Source organism: Myzus persicae, unplaced genomic scaffold (assembly GCF_001856785.1).
Source record: "Myzus persicae strain clone G006 unplaced genomic scaffold, MPER_G0061.0, whole genome shotgun sequence".
NCBI classification, from domain to species: domain Eukaryota; kingdom Metazoa; phylum Arthropoda; class Insecta; order Hemiptera; family Aphididae; genus Myzus; species Myzus persicae.
The window spans coordinates 34,838-54,096 of record NW_019104346.1 but is presented as its reverse complement, the minus strand read 5'-3'; the positions used below and the strand labels follow the sequence as shown (position 1 = coordinate 54,096).

The following is a 19,259-nucleotide window of genomic DNA, read 5'->3' as shown; positions in this document are numbered from 1 at the left end:
GATGGTCAGTACGCGATGAGGATACTTGTCCCACGGACGGGCATCGTGCTAGGTACCTGTTGAACCAAAGAGGCTGTAGAATAAACACACCGTCACCCGGCCAATCGTCGCATCGCAAAGGTATGCCACCGCCAGGCTGCAGGCTTGTTCCACATTCTTTCCTCGTCCCGCGTTCCGCCAGCCAGTCGACGCGTCACCGAGTCTCAGTGTCCGGCATTCACAAGAGCACTTTGCGATTTTCACGCGAATTGTTTTCCGCCGCTCTCACGATAAATTACTACACTAGGCCGGTCGTTCGCCCATATCGGTAATATTTTTCATCGCCCCGTCGATTTTCACAACCAGTTCATACACTTTTGACGTTGTCAACAGTGAGTACTGATTTGTATCGGTCCTTGTTCGTAACGGTTGTGATATCCTTGTTATCGGTGTCCTAGACTCGTAGCCGTTTGTGTTCCGAAAATATGGCTTTTCTTACAATTAATTAAGTGGTGCACGGAGATTCTGATTTTGATTCTGATTCTGACGTAATTGTCTTGAATGACGACGATAGATCGACTGAAAAGATAAACTTAATTTCATCGGATGAGGAAGACCCATCACCATCCAAAAGGCCCAGGCGCCGTCGTACACGGCTCCGCCGGCACAGAAAACAATCACGCAGGTTGAACGCCGATTTCGAAGCCATGGCTGTATTAAGCTTGATCGACGCCATACACGGCACTCCACACCCCGTTGTCGAGGAAGTCAACGAAATGAGCGGACACGAGACCACGAGACCACGAGACCACGAGACCAACGATAGTGACTCGGCTGAAATGAATAAAGATGATTCCGCCGTAATTAATAACGATGATTCCGCCAAAATGAACAACGATGTCATCGGATTGAACACCAATGAAAGCATTGGCATCATCGAAGACGTGCCTAACGACCAAAGCGACGATCCGGGCAATAAGACAGCCTCCCTGCCCCAGCCACCGCCAGCAAAGCGCACGAAAAAAAGTGCCCCTTAAGGTGATTACTTATCATTACGATAAATTCAAATTAGAAAAACATGCTTTTTGTCAGCTTATTTTATTGCAATCACGCCGCACCAAAGCACAGTTATTGTTTGTTGTTAGTAAGTTATGACCTTTTTGAAACTGCATTTTAAAATGATCATAAGTTACTTAAAAATAATATCAGTAAAAGCCTGTGTGGGGCACCAGATAATAATCTTACCTTTAAATTTTATAATAGATCAATTCATTCTAATATCAAAACTAATAGCTCACTATTGAACCTTGCAAACAAAATTTTGCCATGTAGTAGGTGCCATTAGTAGGTATGTAAGATGGACACATTTAGGTATAATGTTCTCTTAGATACCTATGGTTTGCTTTGCGATCCATACCGTCGATAGATCATTAGCTTTGCCGCATAGCAGAACAATTTATGTGATTAGGTAACGTAGTGGGTTTGTTTGTTGTCACTTTTAAAAGTGATGATACATAAACCACATATTATTGCATTAAAAAATTTGAAATAACAAATACTTGGATTAGATATGCAACAGATACACCGATTTTATCGAAATGTTTTGTATTGTCTATACTCAATAGATACCTACTTAAATTTTTATAAAACATTTTTAATGGTATTCGTTTTTATCTTGTGTCCGCTGAAGTTTTGTTTGACTTGTCCAATCTTTAAATCTGCGGCTTGTAGAAGTACACTTCTCATTAAAATACACTTCTATAAAAATACAATGCTTTATAATATATATTGTATATAAAAAAAAAATACTTACAAATTCTTATTTAATATAAAATAATTAGTCTTAACCACAGTTGTCTATATTGTATGTATGTAATATTGTCAATATAAACATGATATTAATTTAACCATTCATTTTTAAAATTAACTGGGAAAAGTCTATGGCTTTGGCGTTCAGAAAGTGGTCTGACCTTAACCTCTATAAAATAATACAATCAGACCACTGACCGCTGTGATTCACTTACCTGTACAGTGTACACCATTACAGCCCATGTACGTGTGCCCGAGCCTTTATCTCACCGATATGTCTTAAGTCGTATCGTGGTTTTTTTCCTATGTTTCATACATTTATATTCATTTTATTGAAACAAATTAATACTTCATTCAATGATAAAAAATCAACATTATTATTAAACTAATTAGGTTATTTTGATTTATAGCTGAAGCAGCGAGTCAAATGGAGAGAAAACCTCTCCATCCTCCATCTTCTATCAAGTCTGTGTACCAAATATCAATAACATTTTCTTCCAAATTTTTTCAAATGGACCACTTTTTGAGCGTGGCACACCTCAATAATCAAGTAATGTTCTGGTTAAAATAACAAACAGATGTCCAAATATGGCTCACAAGTTGTGTACATACTATTAAAAAAAAAAATACAGGAGACCGAAACTGATAAATAATTTAACTAATAGTCAATAGATATAATAAAACATTAAGGACTGCTTAAATAAGTACAAACTCTGTGTCGTGTTCATTTAGTACACACTCTATTATATATTTTTATAATTTATCAAATAATATTTTTTGTTTACTCTGCCTAGGATAAAATGTAATCAATGCATTAATATGTTAATGTATTTTTGTAACTCTCACCTGTAACATGCCATTTAGACATACATTTGTATAGGCCTCCGCCTTACATCTGTGGTTTGTGAACACATTTACTGATTGTTGTTGAGTAAAGTGTGTATCCGTTTACTATTTATTTTTATGAAAAGTATCTAGTTTCCATGTATGTTATGAATAATTATTATAATTTAATTTTGATTACTGTATTTTATCTGGATTTTTTTATCAATACATCTTAATATTATGTTCCTGAGTAATTTTATCCAAGATTATTAACAATGTACCAGTTATAGTAGCTTGAGGTATTTAAAACTGCAATTGTAATAACTTTTTTTTCTACATACATAATCTATGCAATGAAAACAATAATACAATTCCATTAATTTAGTTGGGAATTAGTAAGTTCTATCATCATAAGCGTGTGCAGACCCCCATGGCTGGGGAAGCAAATGTAAAATTTTAGTGTTTACATACTATAATTTATTATACCTACCTAATATTTGTGACTCTTTTCACACAATATTACAATATAGATACCCGTAACTTTTTATGTAAACATGTAAACATCTGAAATTTGTCTTGTTAAATAATTACTAGCATATGAAGCAAACCATTACATCATTTGAAGCTGAATTAGGTACTTACTCATTAAAATTGAATATGAAAAAATTACAATAAAACTATTATTATTATAAAATGATTTAAATTGGAAAAATGTTAATATTATTTCAAGTATAGGTAATTGTAATGAATAATTATAAAAATAACAAATAATAAAAGTCAGTATTACAGTCAATGAAAAAGTTCTTTTTACAATTCCATATCCATACGCCTATCCATTAGTTTTAGTATTTTTAAATTTTCAATTACATCATCAATTATTGTAGACAGATTTTCTCTGAATACTCATTGCTAATAATGCCTTCAAATGGTCTTGAAGCATTGTGCTTCTAAGTTTTGTTTTAATGAAACCCAACAAAATGTCTCTTACACGAACAACTTATAACTGGGATAGTTATAAATTCTTTTAAAACTTGATACATATTTTTAAACATGGTATCTCTTCAAACTCAACCAACCGCTATCCAATTCTCACATATAAGTATCTATTTTTCTTTACTCATTGAATAATTAATCAAGTAAACAAATCTCAGCCTCTTGCAAATTTAAATTGCAATCCAAACATTATGGACAAATTTTTTCAAATTTTTTTTCATCTTATTGAGATACTTAGTATTAATATGCTTTACCTATCACAATATTATATTATAATATAAAAGTTTATAAATTTTAAATTAAAAAAAATAATAATATTTGGTATTCATTCAAATGAAAGATAAGACAATAAGATACAATAGGTAAAACAATTTAATGAGTGCCATTGTACCAAAACATATCCATAATTATAGGTTATAATGTAGGTTATTACCTAATAAGGTGACATAAATGGTTATAGGGGAAAATCATAGACTAAACCTGGTATACTTGGTTTATAATTTTATCATAATATTGAATACTAGATAATGGTTTAATATTTTAGTGTCAATAAATGAAATAGTTGAACTCTCAAATAAGTGACTGGGGAGGCATCAGCCCACCTTGCCTTCCCCTGTAAACACACCTATGTCTAGCATAAGATTCTAACCAAATTTTTGGAGGAAAAAATAATAAAAAATAATAATTGCTGTACAAAATTATGAATTTTAGTACAATGATGAATCATCAGTGTCTCTTATTTAATTTTGTGTATCTACTAGTACTAGTTTTTATTTTTATCAAAGCAGGGTTTAATTTTGATACTTTTTGTGAATTTCAAACTCATGATTTGTAGTTAATAAGTGATCAAGGGCAATACAAAAATATTTAATAACTAAATTTTACACTTAATTTTAGCCATATTTTTGAATAGAAGCACTAGAAGAGGTATGAATATTACTGTCATAAAGCAAGATTTATAGAACCAAACCAATATTTCTTTAAAGACTGGTATTTAACTATAATAAATATATGTCATGGGGCGCTAAGGTAATATTTAGAGGAATGAACATTGAACAAACTAATACAGTTGAACTTGGTAAACTCAAACTTTTTTAACTCAAAATCGTTGATTCTTCAATTTTGTTCCTGAAGAATGCAAGCTCCTACATGAGACCTAGCAAGTAAAAAAATACATTATGTAAGTTCCTAAACAGCAAAACTATATATTATTATGTAATATAATCACACAAAAATATAATGGGTACATTTCATACATTTTATAATCTTATAATTATTAAAAAAAATATACTATAAATATACTGTAAATAATTTACATAATCTTCAGAAATTATACTACTGATTTGTGACAATTTGGACTGCTTTAATATTGATTTTTACTGACTGAACATATTCTTATTAATTTATAAATGAAAAACAACTTTAAATGCATTATATATTTATTAATTTTAATAAAAATTATTTACAATGCTACATAAGATTAATCCTAACCTATTTTCCAGTAGTATATTTTAAATATAGGGTTTTGGTATTCGGTGCACGTTTTGAAATAGCTCACTCAATTTTATGCTAACTATTAAACATTGGCCCATAGAAAAAAATTCAAAATTGATGTGGAAGAAGCTTTATAAGCTATAAATTTAAATTAAATTTAAAAGTTTCACGTTATGAGTGTATCTATTAATCTTTGAGGAGTATCATTTAAGTGTTAAATGATTTAGTAGGTAGGTAAAATAGACTTACTTGATAAAAAATAATTTGAATAATTGTTGAATTTTTTTTATTCATATTAGTATAATACCTACATTAATACATTTAAATTGTTTTATAATACAATGTAGGTAAGATAGGTAGATATATGATATTCAAATAGTATTCTATTTATTGAATGTTTAATATAGAATATTTCGATTGATTAAAAAAATATACTTACCTCACAGTAGTATCATACAATTTAAAAATTGTTCCTAGATTCAAATTACGCTGTGACCTCATTGAGCTTGATTTAGTAGAAATATTTTGTAGATTAGCAATAAGATAAGATTGATTGACTTCATCAAATACTTTTTAATTATTCAGTGTCAGACGCTGTTGCTACTTAATATTTATATATGTAATATATTTATCTTTTCATACAATATGCTTTATACACAATCATCAATCATCCTCCTATGCATCCTGATGAGGAATGGATTTTAATAAATAGGTAAATTTTGTTTATATAATAATAGTTTATTCAGAGTCTATAATATCACTTATAACTAAGTCAATCACTACGGACTTCCACAGTAAGTTTTTAGCTCAGATAAATAGCAGGGCCTGTGACAGCATTCATCGATAATACTTCTTTTGAGAGAGCGAAGTAAACGTGAGGGCATAAAAGACATTGCTTCTTTCTTAGGTAAGTATGGGTAGTCGATTGCATTGTAGTCTTCTAGGTCTTTGTAATCCCATACATCAGAATCTATTGATAAAATATTAAAGTACTTATTGTTTTAATAATGTTTAGATTTTGATTAAAGTAAATAGCTTAGTAAAAAGCTTAGTTACAACTTACAAGTACGTAATTGTTAAAATCTAATTAATTGTATTTTTATAATTATAATTTTATTTTTTTTGATCATAATAACAGCTGATTTTTTATTGTTATTTTCCATCAAAAATTGTAAACACATTCAATTTGAACGAACAACAATGATTTGAGAGGACTAAACCTACCTCAGAATTTTATTTTGAATTTATGTATTATTCTTAGGTTAGCTTAAACTTTGAAGTGGTACTATGGTATAAATTATGATCTTACTAATTTGACTTCTTTTTTGTCCATTTGGTCCATTGTACTTATTTTTGCATACAACCATCATGATGTCTGCCAATCTAGAACCACAGTAGTGCTGAGGTGAACGTTGAAGTCTAACATTAGCTGTTACAATTTTGATCAGTAATGCCAAGAGGAGTACTCTCAAATATAGATTTATCTTCATTGTATTCTGAAATGGTACAAAAATAAGAAAAGTTCTGGATGTTATAAGCAAACTCTGTTTTAATCAAATACAATTTTTAAATATCAAACTAAAGTACTATCATTAAACATGGCTAAACACTTTTAAAAAATACATACCTCGCTTGAATGAATGTTCAGATACCTAGTGTGGATAATATGGTTTGCAGAATTGTGAACTGATCATCGTAGCCATTATTGGTCTTATATATAGAGATTTCTCCCTTGTTTTAATATGATACAAGAGTTCTAATTAAAGGACCAATAAATGAAAATAATTAAAACACATCAACCAACATTAAGGTGATGATTAAACAAGGGTCAAGATTATTAATATTTATAGAGGGAAAATTAATTTAATTTTTGATTGACATATTGTTATAATGTTGATGGTTTAATAATTGTTATTACATTTTCCCATTACCCAATTGCAACTTCTGAAGGTAAATAAAATATCATTAGTGATATGTCAAAATGTCAAAATGTCACATATCACATGTAACGTCATGTCTTTAAATTTTCTTATTTAATATTTTTTAACCATGAATTAAATGTATATGTTATGTATATATTAATAATTCTTTGAAATGCTAAATTAATATCTGTTTTATAATGAAAAGCTAAAAATAGTCCTGTTAAAATTGGATTTATTAAACAAATTATTAATAAAGATCCGAAATTTCATATAAAACTAATTCTAGCATGTGTAGGTAAGTTTAATATTGGTAATAAAATTTTTATTAAATTTTTTTCATTAGTTAGTTTTTTGTCGAATCGGACCTTTATTAATTTTTAATATTCAAATAATTAAAATTAATATAAAAAAAAGAATAGATATAATTATATAAATTATTAGATTATTAGGTATAATAAATATATTTAATACATAAAATTTATCTTCAAATATAAATGTATTTTCATAATTTATATTTTTTATATTTAATGATATTTTAAAATACCCTAATGTTAAAAAAATGATAATTAATTTAAAAATTATATTTTTATAATTTGTATTAATATTTAATTCCTTAAAAGCAATTCTTGAAATTTATAAAAAAATAATTATTAATCCTCCAATATATATAAAATAAAAATTATAAATGAGATACATGCTGTTTTATTACCTAATTAAATTAACTATTATAGTTAAAGTTATTGTTTGAATTAAAATAATTAAGTTTGATCTAATAGGTGATTTTATTATTGTTAATATAATTGCTATAATTAAATTAGTTAAAAAGACAAATTTTAAAATTCAGTATATATCTTAATTAAAATGTTAATTTTGGAGATTAATGATAATATTTGTATATTTATACTGATTATTTTAAATAATTTTATAATTTTGATTTACAATATCAATGTTTTTTTTTAAACTATTAAAATAATAAATTTATTTATTTTAGTTTTAATATTTATATTATTTTCTGGAGTTTTATTTTATATTTTTAATTTTAATCATTTATTATTAATACTTTTAGGATTAGAATATTTATTATTAATTTTGTTTTATTATTTTTATTAAATTTAATAATATTTATTAAACAATATGTTTTATTATTAGTATTTTTTATTTTTTGTATTAGTGAAAGAGTGTTAGGTGTAGCAATTTTGATTTTAATAGCTTGTATATATGGTAATGATTAGGGCTAGGATTTTAATGACCCAAAAAACCTAAAAAAATGACATTAAAATAACCTAAAAATGACCTAAAAAATTACCTTAAAATAACCTAAAAATGAACTTAAAAAATGCCCAAAAGATAAAAAATGATTTTAAAATGTTATAAAAATGCATTATAATTATTAATTAATATTTCGGTAAAAAATTATTTAAATTATAATATTATAAAAAAATAGCAAACAAAATGTTAATTTAGGATTTTCTTGATATGAATAATAAAGTTTGAAGTTTGGGCTTATCATGTATCGGCCAGCTTAAAATTTTCTGAAAAAAACAACAAAAATACTATAAAATAAAAAATATATACGTATATTTTTTTATTCTGAAAATTACGTTTAAATTGTATTGTTTCATTGGACAATCAGTAGCTCCTTCAAATTTTCAAATACAAATGACCGCCGTTTATCTGCTAGCAATGTTTTGTAGCATGAAAAACTTTTATAGTATCGAAGTTTATTGTTGTAATATATAAGTGGTTTTATTATCGATAACGAGTATTAACACACTACTACACACTGTACTCTCCACATCACTGTCATTTAATTTAACGATTACGATAACTCGAGGTATCGAAGATTATTCTCTATACTATCTCTATAATTGAAATATTGAATATGATATTATTTCTGTTATAAATTCAAAACTTTTATCGAGAACATCTAGTGTAAATGAAAATGTATAAAAATATTACCTAGATTTCAAAAAAGTATAAATAATGCCCGTAAAATTGAAAAAATGACCTAAAAATGCTAAAAAATGACCCTAAATCCTTAAAAGTACAAAAAATGCAAAAAAAAGCAAAATAAAAACTATAAATTTGGACTCGTATATGACCAAATCACATTTTGTGCTTGAAAAGCTATGTCCTGTAAATCCTAAAAAAAAATGCAAAATCCTATACTATCCTAGCCCTAGTAATGATTATATGAAGTCTTTAATCATTTTACAATGTTAATAATTTTAATATTAATTATATTTAGTATGATGTTTTTTTAGCTTACCTAACCTAACCTAACCCAACATGAATAAAATTAATAATGATTGTTTTTTAAAAAAAATCAGCACTATAAATAGGTAATAATTATATTTATAGAAAAAAAAAAAAAATATTCGTAGGTTAAAAAAAAATATCGTGGTTTATATTGCCAGGGCAGGACCATATTGACCGGGCAATGTACAGTGTACCCATAGCTCGGTATTCTTCTTTGCCCGTAATATATATAATTTATATCCTACTATAAAATATATTCAAATTTTTATTTTTATTTATACTCCCTCAATTTGATCATTATTGGCATCTTATTTTTTAATAATCAAATTATTGATCTTAGTAGTGTTACATTATTTTAACAAAATTCAATATACAGTGATATTTCCAAAATACGCAGGAGACTCTTATTGGTTACTGACAATTTGTCTGTTTTTTGGAAGTGTCCCCTATTAAGACTTAAGAGTGTTCATATTGTAAAAAGTTTGCAGTTGGTTCCCGTGAAAAAGTCCTCTAGTAGGAGGTGTCACCATATTTTAGTAAACAATTATGTTATTTATACAACTTGATTTTTATTTAAACTATTGAACTTATGAAAAACTTGCTTTAAGTAAATAAATACAATTATGAAATTTGGCCAGGTCCCCGTGTTGTCCTCGTCTCACAATTTCCTTTAACCCATAAATTCGATTTCTAAAATAAACTAGTAAAATAGTTTAAAACAGTGATTAATCCCTTCAAACATGGAACTTCATGTGTTCTTTATAATTATATGAACAATTTATTTACTTATTAAAGGAAAGAAATTCATATAAGAAATGTTGTGATCAGAATAGGTCTGTGCAGTTTTAAGCGACTAGTTTAATTTTTAATTATTATACTAAAACTAAATATAATATCACTTAAAAAGTTATTTAGTCATGAATAAACGATAAATACTTTTTCAAGCATCTATAAAATATTAATTCGGTTTAAATAAACTCAAAATAATTGAATTTCAATTAAAATCAACTCAATTATTCACATCTTACATCTTTTTAAATGTATTTACAATTTAATATTTCCTGTAAATTAACATGCATGGGTTGACTATTTATTATATCTGAACTTTTAAAATCTAATAAACTTGGAGTTAAATTATCTGTTATCTGTTATTATCCATTTATACTGCGAGATCACTGTATAAATGGATTAGGTTATAACAAATATTATTTTGATTAACAAAAGATTATTATTAATATTAGTTCTGAGATGATATAACACACTATGTACTTGGACCAACTTTTTCCAATCTTCATACTATGTATAATCTTTTCTTTTTTTGTGTGAATAGTGAATGCCTTCAAACACTTTAAACATTTAATTATGTATTCTTGAGGCCTTTCTTGATTTTAGGCTTTCTGATTAAATGTTTTTTAATGTACAGTTGTGTTTGAACTTATCTCTACATTCATTACCATTAATATTTTGTAAAGAAATAACATTTGCCTTAAAATACCTTCCTACACTTTCGGCTCTTAGATAATAAATTAATCATTTAACCAATTCAAATAAATATTCACGATGTGTAGTAAGCATCAATTACAACGAAATGTAAGGATACAAAGATGATCAAACATAGGATAACAAGGGAAATAAATTTCCTCAAAACCTTTTTTTTTTCAATATTTATTATAATTCATATTATATACTTAGATTGCACAGTGTATTAAATTTTTTTCTAAAAAAAATAATTATCAATAATAGTAAATTTCCATAGAATATGTCAACATGACTATATTCTTAAACATTGTCTTAAACGAGTTTGTACATTTAAGAAGTACTAAGGTAGAAGTAAATATGCTGCTTATTATGATATAATAATGTTACACTATATGTCTATGTTATTTAAAAAAATCATAAAATAGAGTAACGTCCTTCTTTGTTAAGGTTGATAATATATATATTCTAAAAATCAGAATTTGAAGAAATGTTCTATTAAAAGAGTGTACTATTACATTTTAATTCTATTTTTTGCACTGAATACTCAAATGAAAACCAACACTGAAACATTTTAATACATTTTTACATAATTTGTCAGTTGTATAACGAACTTCATAGTATCAAAATAAAAAGTTATTAAGAAAATTATTAATTCGATTGAAGATCTTTGCAAAATATTTTTATTCTTCTCGAGTTTACACGTCAATAATTATTAGCTAAAAAATACCCCAGCTTACAATTAATTAAGTTACAATAGACTTTTTGAACATTTTTCTTCGTCTGGCCAAATGTACATGTAGTATGCATTGCCTTAATTTTACTCCTTAGAACATCATATGCTCCAGCCCTCTTAAAAGTGGTAGTTACTTATTCCCTTAAAAGGCATAAAGTATTTGGAATTATTATATGGTTATTATTTTATCTCATATTCTCATGTGTTTAGTTTTGAATAAGCAAATGGTACAAAATTCATGTAAGTGACATTAATTGATTTAGTTACATATCTAATCAGGAACTCTTTGCAAATAATAACAAAAACAGACCATGAAGCATCACAAAATTGTAACATAATTAGCAATGCCCTCTGGTGAATTGTTTTACTCTCAGATACGACGTGGCGAGTCACATCGTATAATATAAGCGCCGACCAACAGACAGCACTGCAGAATACAACCGACACAATTATTTCAATAATATTCATTACCTATGTCATACACCGAAATGATATTTTCCATGTTCATGCCTTAATAAGTAACTAAGAACAATTCACTCGAGAAGATGCCAGGTTTTAATGCAAATTTCCCAAAGTATGATGGTAAAATCTGGACCAGACTTAAAATATTGGGATCCACCACAGGGAAAATAATAATTGGCATTAAGGACTACCTATTAGTTTAAGCCTATGATATACATTTAAAAAATCTTAACCTTACCATTCATAAGTTATTATTTAAAAATTCATCATTTTTTAGTTCAAAATAATTAAATTTAGATAATTATTTTGTATCACTTTAACTGTTTTGAGTATAAAGAAACTGAGTCGTGTTACTGAGGGGAGTGTAACATTTGACATTTTATATGTTTTACTAATAAGTTATAAGTATGGCCCGGATTTATATGCAATAAAAATCTATAAAATATGTAGATTCATATCATAAATATGCAAAAAATATAACACAATCTAAATATATGTATAAAAAGTTTATTACAAAATATTCGAAATAACATTTTTTAATGACATTGTGTAATTAGTATACAAGTGTTATAAATTAATTGAAGTATTATGTTATATATTAAACTATTATTTTAAAATTTAGAACAACATTATTTTTATGAAATTGCGTTTAAAAGTATTACACTATTTATATTCAATGATTATTATGGGACGAGTACCAGGATGAAGTAATAAAATTTAATTTCAAGTTTTTGAATTGAAAACTTCTACTATTATCTCAAAATATACTTTGTATTTAGACAAATTTTTTTCACATCACAAGGTACAATCGGTACAGATTTAAAACTAGATAAATCTTCAACTGACAGTTCTTCGTCTTCTTCACATTTCGTTACCTCACCGTTGATTATACTATCAATTTTTTTCAATGTAAAATTACCCACGATTTTTTGACAAAACAGTTTAGATCTAGCTAAATCTACCCCTGGCCCTTGTCTTCGTATTTAATTTGATATTTTCGATAAGCAATAGACTACCTCAAGTAACATTCGATTTCTCTAGTTTTGTTATTATAGATTTTAAACACCGAGAGTGCGTTGTTATAACAGCGAGCTCATTTAACTAATTATGATGAAATAAACTACGTTACACTGAAAATACTTCGCTTCGTCTCGGTTGAAAGCGTTAATAACACATTTTATCTCATTGAAATATTTCCTATAATAAATTGCTGCTTCAAACCATGTAGGCACCTCAACGAGTTACTATTGGTTATGGAAGTAAACTCAAATTGGGATCCATTTCTTTGAAAGTATTTACACGTGGAGGTGCTTTTAAACACATCTTTTTAGTATATGAAATTAATGTATCGACATTTTTATATTATTCAAACAATTTTTCGAAGTATCAAAATTTTAAGTTACCGAGGTAATTTAAAAAACGTGAATGAATAACCTGGACTGGAAAAAACAATTTGATATATAGAAACTTCGAGATATTGAGGTTCCATTGTAGTGTGTTATAAATTATAATGCCTGTTTTTTATTATACAAGTGAAATATTATTTTAAATATAAAAGTAATCAAATATTAACTTAAAAAAATTGTATTAATAATTGATGGTATAGAATTTAAAATTTTAAATGTAGACAACCATTGCAGAAACTCTTTCCTTAACTCTTAAGTATGTATGGTAAAGTAGTCACTCACATAAAGTCAATATAGTAAAACTATACATGTCTTAATTATTTCCAGCACTTAGCTGTCAATTTCAAAAACGCATCAGCTCTTTTCCAAAAGAATACAATTATTAAAATTATTTTATGGATTTTGAATTTATATTCGAGTAAAGTTGAATTGTTTTTAAAATTTTTCTAAGTTATGGTTCATACTACAGAGTACAGCCAGTACAGGCATACGGTATACCTATACCTGAGTTATAACTCACATTTATCAATTACTTTAACACATAAAGTAATGATGAAACTAAATTTGTGTATGGATTATGGAACGAAAATAAATGTAAGTACATTATAATACGTATCGGACACAATCGGGATATTTATTTAGTTTTGATAACCACTAAAAATCGTATTTTCTACATACTATAGTACATATATGTAGTACTAGTAGTACTATTAGGGGCCACATTCGGAATAAGTAAAAAGGTAAAAGGTTTAAGTAAAAATTTAACAAAAATGGACCCTCGTTACTTATTATTTTTAAATGATTTATTTTAGTACTATTACTATAATATAATATTGCAAAGATGGAAATGACACAAATACGACAAAAAAAAAAAAATATGATATTGGTCAAAACATAAAACATCTGATTCGATCCAACAATTATTGAATTATTACACGAAAATTATCATCTAACCTCATTATATTCTCTTGTACAAATATTTCCTATGTACTATGATGTATGATGAAAATAATGTAATATGAGTACACAACTAGCATACATGAATGATATTTCCATTCTCATCGAAAATGTCAAAAAATTTAAACTCTAATAGCGAGAGTAACATAATATTTATTTTTAAATATTTGATTTTGAGCGAAGAGATGCATGTATTGATTTAGCAATATGTTTTCCTTTATTTTGTCTGAAGATACTTTAGTTCTTACAGTCTAAAAATGTTTTGATTTTTTACGTTAAGGGTAGTATCGTAGCAAATTGGATCTAGTTAGTACTTGGTGAGGGGGGGGGGGGCGCAAAAGAGAGAAGTTCCGAGTACCTACCTATATCTGTACCTACTTTTCAAAATAATCGAGAATTATAAAACATTACGGACATTTGTTAAAATTTAATTATTATTATGAAAAAATCCTGCAGGTTACCAAAATGTGGACCACCTTTTCTCAGAATCGTTTTTAATCGTTACAATGATTGATTAATCATTAAATTCAAATTTACTATGTTAATATTTAGATATTATAGAGACATTATCATAGTGACCTACTCAATGACGAGGTATCTACTCTCTGCACCTACTGAATAGCAGAGGGGCTATCTACTTGATGTATTTTTAATTTCATAATTATTCTAATATTATAATTTTTTATATATCTAGCTTTGCGGTTCAGCTGTAATAATATAACATATATTATCTTGTTTTTTCAAGATACGTATAAATATATTATATACACACATAACCTAACCTAACCCTACATAAAATAGTGTATTATTTTCCAAATAATTCTAGTACGTTCAATTGAATAATATTATGTAGATCCGCGTGTGTCAGATTCACTATTCCAGTTATTCGTAATATTATATACGTTGTACAAGGAGGCAAGTGCATGAATCAGGTCAATATTTATTATTTTGTACCCCCACCAGGAATTTTTTAAATCTAATATATTATTTTATGACGTACGCCACCAATAACGAGCAGGGGCTGGATCCCTTATGATTTTGTCGATATCTGTTTCGGATAGGTTTTTAGAAGGACAAAAACTTTAGGCTTTCACCCGAGAGAATGGATTTGCGCGAGCGTTCGAGGGGAAACGGATATTTATTTTGACAGCTGTAACGCAAGTCTACTCTGAAAATCCCGAAAGCTGAATATTGTATACCCGTGTCGGCCGATCGGATTGGTGTTGCTCATGCGTTACGTAATAATGTTAAGTTAATTAGCCGAATTCACGTGCATATTGCAGGTAAGTCTAAGAGCCTAACTCACTAACTCGTGCAAGCTTGTATATAGGCGTATTTTATGTGCATATACACATGGAGACTTATATACCGTGTTTATATTTATTTGTATGCATATTATTAATTTTGGTGCTAATGATATGTTATTTTTGCATTTTTTGCGTTTATGATGCATGATGTGTACAACAGGTAGGTATTTAATATTATATTATATGTGTCCTACAAATTTTGGTTCAAATGATATGTCATTTTTGCACCTTTGGCGCTCATGTCATATAGCCTTAACCTTTTACCTTTTTACTTATTCCGATTGCGGCCCCTAGTACTACTAGTACTACATATAATAGTACTATAGTATGTAGAAAATAGGATTTTCAGTGGTTATCGCAAAGCAAAACTAAATAAATATCCCGATTGTGTCCGATACGTATTATAATGTACTTACATTTATTTTCGTTTCATACACAAATTTGGTTTCACAGGCAATTATTTTTTTTTATAAAATACTTTTTACACATTCAAATATTTTTTACAATAGTGTTTTTATAATATCAATTAATAATTTTTTTTTAAAGAATAAAACGTTTTCGTAGTCTTTTGTGTTTCCTCCATGGTTAATTCTCATCCATAAATAGTATTTGGCTAAAACTATTTTACCGCAATTTACCGGTTTTAGTATTACAGAGAATTAATAAAAATCGTAATAAATAAACTGCCTTGAACTATTTAAATTTTAGATGGTACATTAATATTTTTTATTCTCTTTTTGCTACTAGTTATTCAGATTCCGTACAGCGTGCAGCGTTCATAATAAGGCGTTTCAAATAAAATCGTTAAAATATATTTACGTTTGCTGTAATCATAAAAAGTATAGGTTTTTTAACATTCACATGATGGGAAATAAAGATACACATTTTGAGGGTATAAGGGTGATTAAATTAATTTGCATACGATCCTCGTTATACGATACACGAACGATTCTGATAAAAAAGGTTTTCCTACTGTTTATAATTTTTGATACATGACCTCTTTTAGCGACTTTTTTTTTAAATTCCATTACACATTTTTGCTCGTGGATTTTTAATATTCTATACATTTTTAATATAAATGTTTTACTTTATTACGCATTTTGACATCAATTTTCCCCACAGGACTATTATAAATAAATTAGTATATAATATATATGGTATATACAATATACATTATACACGTATATGTCTTTTGTATACATAAAAAAACATAAATAATAATAAATATCTAATTTAATTCCACTAGTATTATATCTGCTTATATTTATTTTAATAATAATTGTATTAATTATTATAGGGTATTAAATTTTTTTAAATATAATAACTTGCAAAAGTAGCAAATTTGATTAGGCTATTAATATATTATGTACCGGTAAATGCACCATATAAAAATATTAAATGGATCATTTTTATTTTTCAAATATAATATCTTAGTATTTAATGTGGCTTGAAAATTTCATTTGTCATACATTTTCAAAAAATGTCTTGTTTAAATTTATTATTTCGTTAGTATCGTTTTCTTTATCAAAAAACTTGATGTGAAATCCACTCCAATAAATAGAAACGGACTTTTTTAAAATTATTTTTTTTTTTTTTATACAGAAAAAACAAAAACCCTCGGCAGCAAGGCCATTAGGATATATAATATATTATAATAATGATACTATATGTTATGTGTTAGAAAACAAAACAAAAAAAAACAAAAAAAAAAAAAGACAAAAGAATAAAAAATAATTATTTAATGTGTATGGTTATTAGATAAGTTTGAGCAAACCAGATTGTTGAAGGAAGGCTATTATATTGGAGACTGGTAGGTTAGGTCCGAGGCTTTCAAATATGTCTTCCGGAAGCTGATTGTGTTCCCTTTGCATCACGGTAGGTGTTGCACTCGGTCATGATGTGTTTGATTGATAGATTTACACCACAGGATGGGCATATAGGGGGTGCCTCACGAGACATCAGGTACCCTTAAAATTATTAATAATTGTTGTTTTTTAGTATTTATTTAGGTTCTATATAAATAGTAATAACTAATAAGTAACAATAGCGGATAGAGATTAACTCGTTTTATCTTTATAATATATTGATATTATACTTTATGTACATGATGGTCATCGAAATACATGGCTAAAAAAGTTTAAAATTTAACTAAATGACTATTTGGTTGGTGATGCACAGAATCTTGAACTCCTAACACAATTTGTTGTGAATCAAATTGTGTACCCACTCACCTCACCCCAATTTACCCGCATCGATTTCAAATCTATTTGTTTATTAATTATTGTATACGTAACTATACATTATAACTACATAGTACACCCATTATATAATATAATAGTGTAGGAACGATGTCTTGAAGTGTACAATGAAAAATCTAAAACTTAATACAAACAACAGTGATTATCTAAAATGAAATTCGTTGTTTAGCTGTTATACCTACTAAGTATGAAATCGATACAGCCCAGATGGAAGACAACATTACAATCAAAGTGTTTGGCTCACGTTTGATTACTAAGTAAGAAGTTTATGGATCTGGACAAGGATTTATTAATTGTTTTAGGTAGTACCTACGACACTATACGTACAAATGATCTAAATCAGTGCCGGATTTAACCATTGTGCTGCTTTAAGCACTAAATAATTCGCCGCCTTTTAATATAAATATTTTTCTAGTCTAAAAAATGTTATTAAAGCATACAATTATAGTTTTATATTTTTTACTTAAAATTTTAATGATGAACAATAAAAACATACAACTCTACGATTATGAAATTGGAAAACATAAAATATAAATATTACCACAATCCCGTTGGCCTAAAAACATTTTATAATTAGTTTCATTTTATTTTAGTTCTAGTTACATATAGTAAAAATGTAATGCTAAAAATTATTTGCCACCCTTGAGAAATTGCCGCCCTAAGCACTAGCTTATAGTGTTTACTGGGAAATACGGCACTGATCTAAATGATATTCAAATGTACAATGTCGCAATAGATAATTTAATATATATTGACACTATAAAGTATAAACACTTATGGAAACAATAAATAGTTATAATTATAACAATATGGGACATATTTAGCCATATAGGTAGATGTATTTAATCATAGTAATGCTATTTTTTTAGATTTTAAGTTTTATAAAAAATTACCAACCATACTTAAATCCTTCATTACTCAATAATATTATACCCTTAGATATGTTTAATCTGCAGTTTCTGTAGACTACTATTATAGTACTATGGTATTTAAATAAAAAGTGTGTTATATTGTATAAGTAGGATAGTATTCTATCAAAACGGCCAAATTCTTACAAAATCTGGTATATGTATATTTTATAGAATAATATAAAGTCTATATCGCGGCCAATGTCAGTAATATATGGTCATTATTTAAACAACAATTACATACTTGTGATATCTAATATTGTAATTAGAACAAATATTTTAAAATAAAGACGATAAAGATCTAATACAAAAACAAAATTATAATTTATGCTGCAAGCTCTACTGTTTCCGCTAGCACGTCTATCATATTATTGACTGCACCGAAATTCACACACACACACACACACACACACACACACACACACACACACACACACACACACACACACACACACACACACACACACA

General features: G+C 27.4%; 2 protein-coding genes across 2 annotated transcripts; one reads left to right on the top strand and one right to left on the bottom strand.

Moving 5' to 3' along the window:
* The first annotated feature begins 220 nt into the window (after window positions 1-220).
* LOC111041381 lies at window positions 221-2,753 on the top strand. Its single transcript, XM_022325651.1, has 2 exons — window positions 221-1,017; window positions 2,199-2,753. Exon 1 carries the CDS (start codon window positions 687-689, stop codon window positions 1,014-1,016), a length of 330 nt encoding a protein of 109 aa, XP_022181343.1. The 5' UTR covers window positions 221-686; the 3' UTR covers window position 1,017; window positions 2,199-2,753.
* A 3,069-nt stretch (window positions 2,754-5,822) lies between these two features.
* LOC111041380 (bombyxin C-2-like) lies at window positions 5,823-6,816 on the bottom strand. The gene is made up of 3 exons (XM_022325650.1): window positions 6,728-6,816; window positions 6,410-6,596; window positions 5,823-6,070 (listed from the first exon to the last, which is right to left on the bottom strand). Exons 2-3 carry the CDS (start codon window positions 6,588-6,590, stop codon window positions 5,880-5,882), a joined length of 372 nt encoding a protein of 123 aa, XP_022181342.1. The 5' UTR covers window positions 6,591-6,596; window positions 6,728-6,816; the 3' UTR covers window positions 5,823-5,879.
* Between the last annotated feature and the right edge of the window lie 12,443 nt (window positions 6,817-19,259).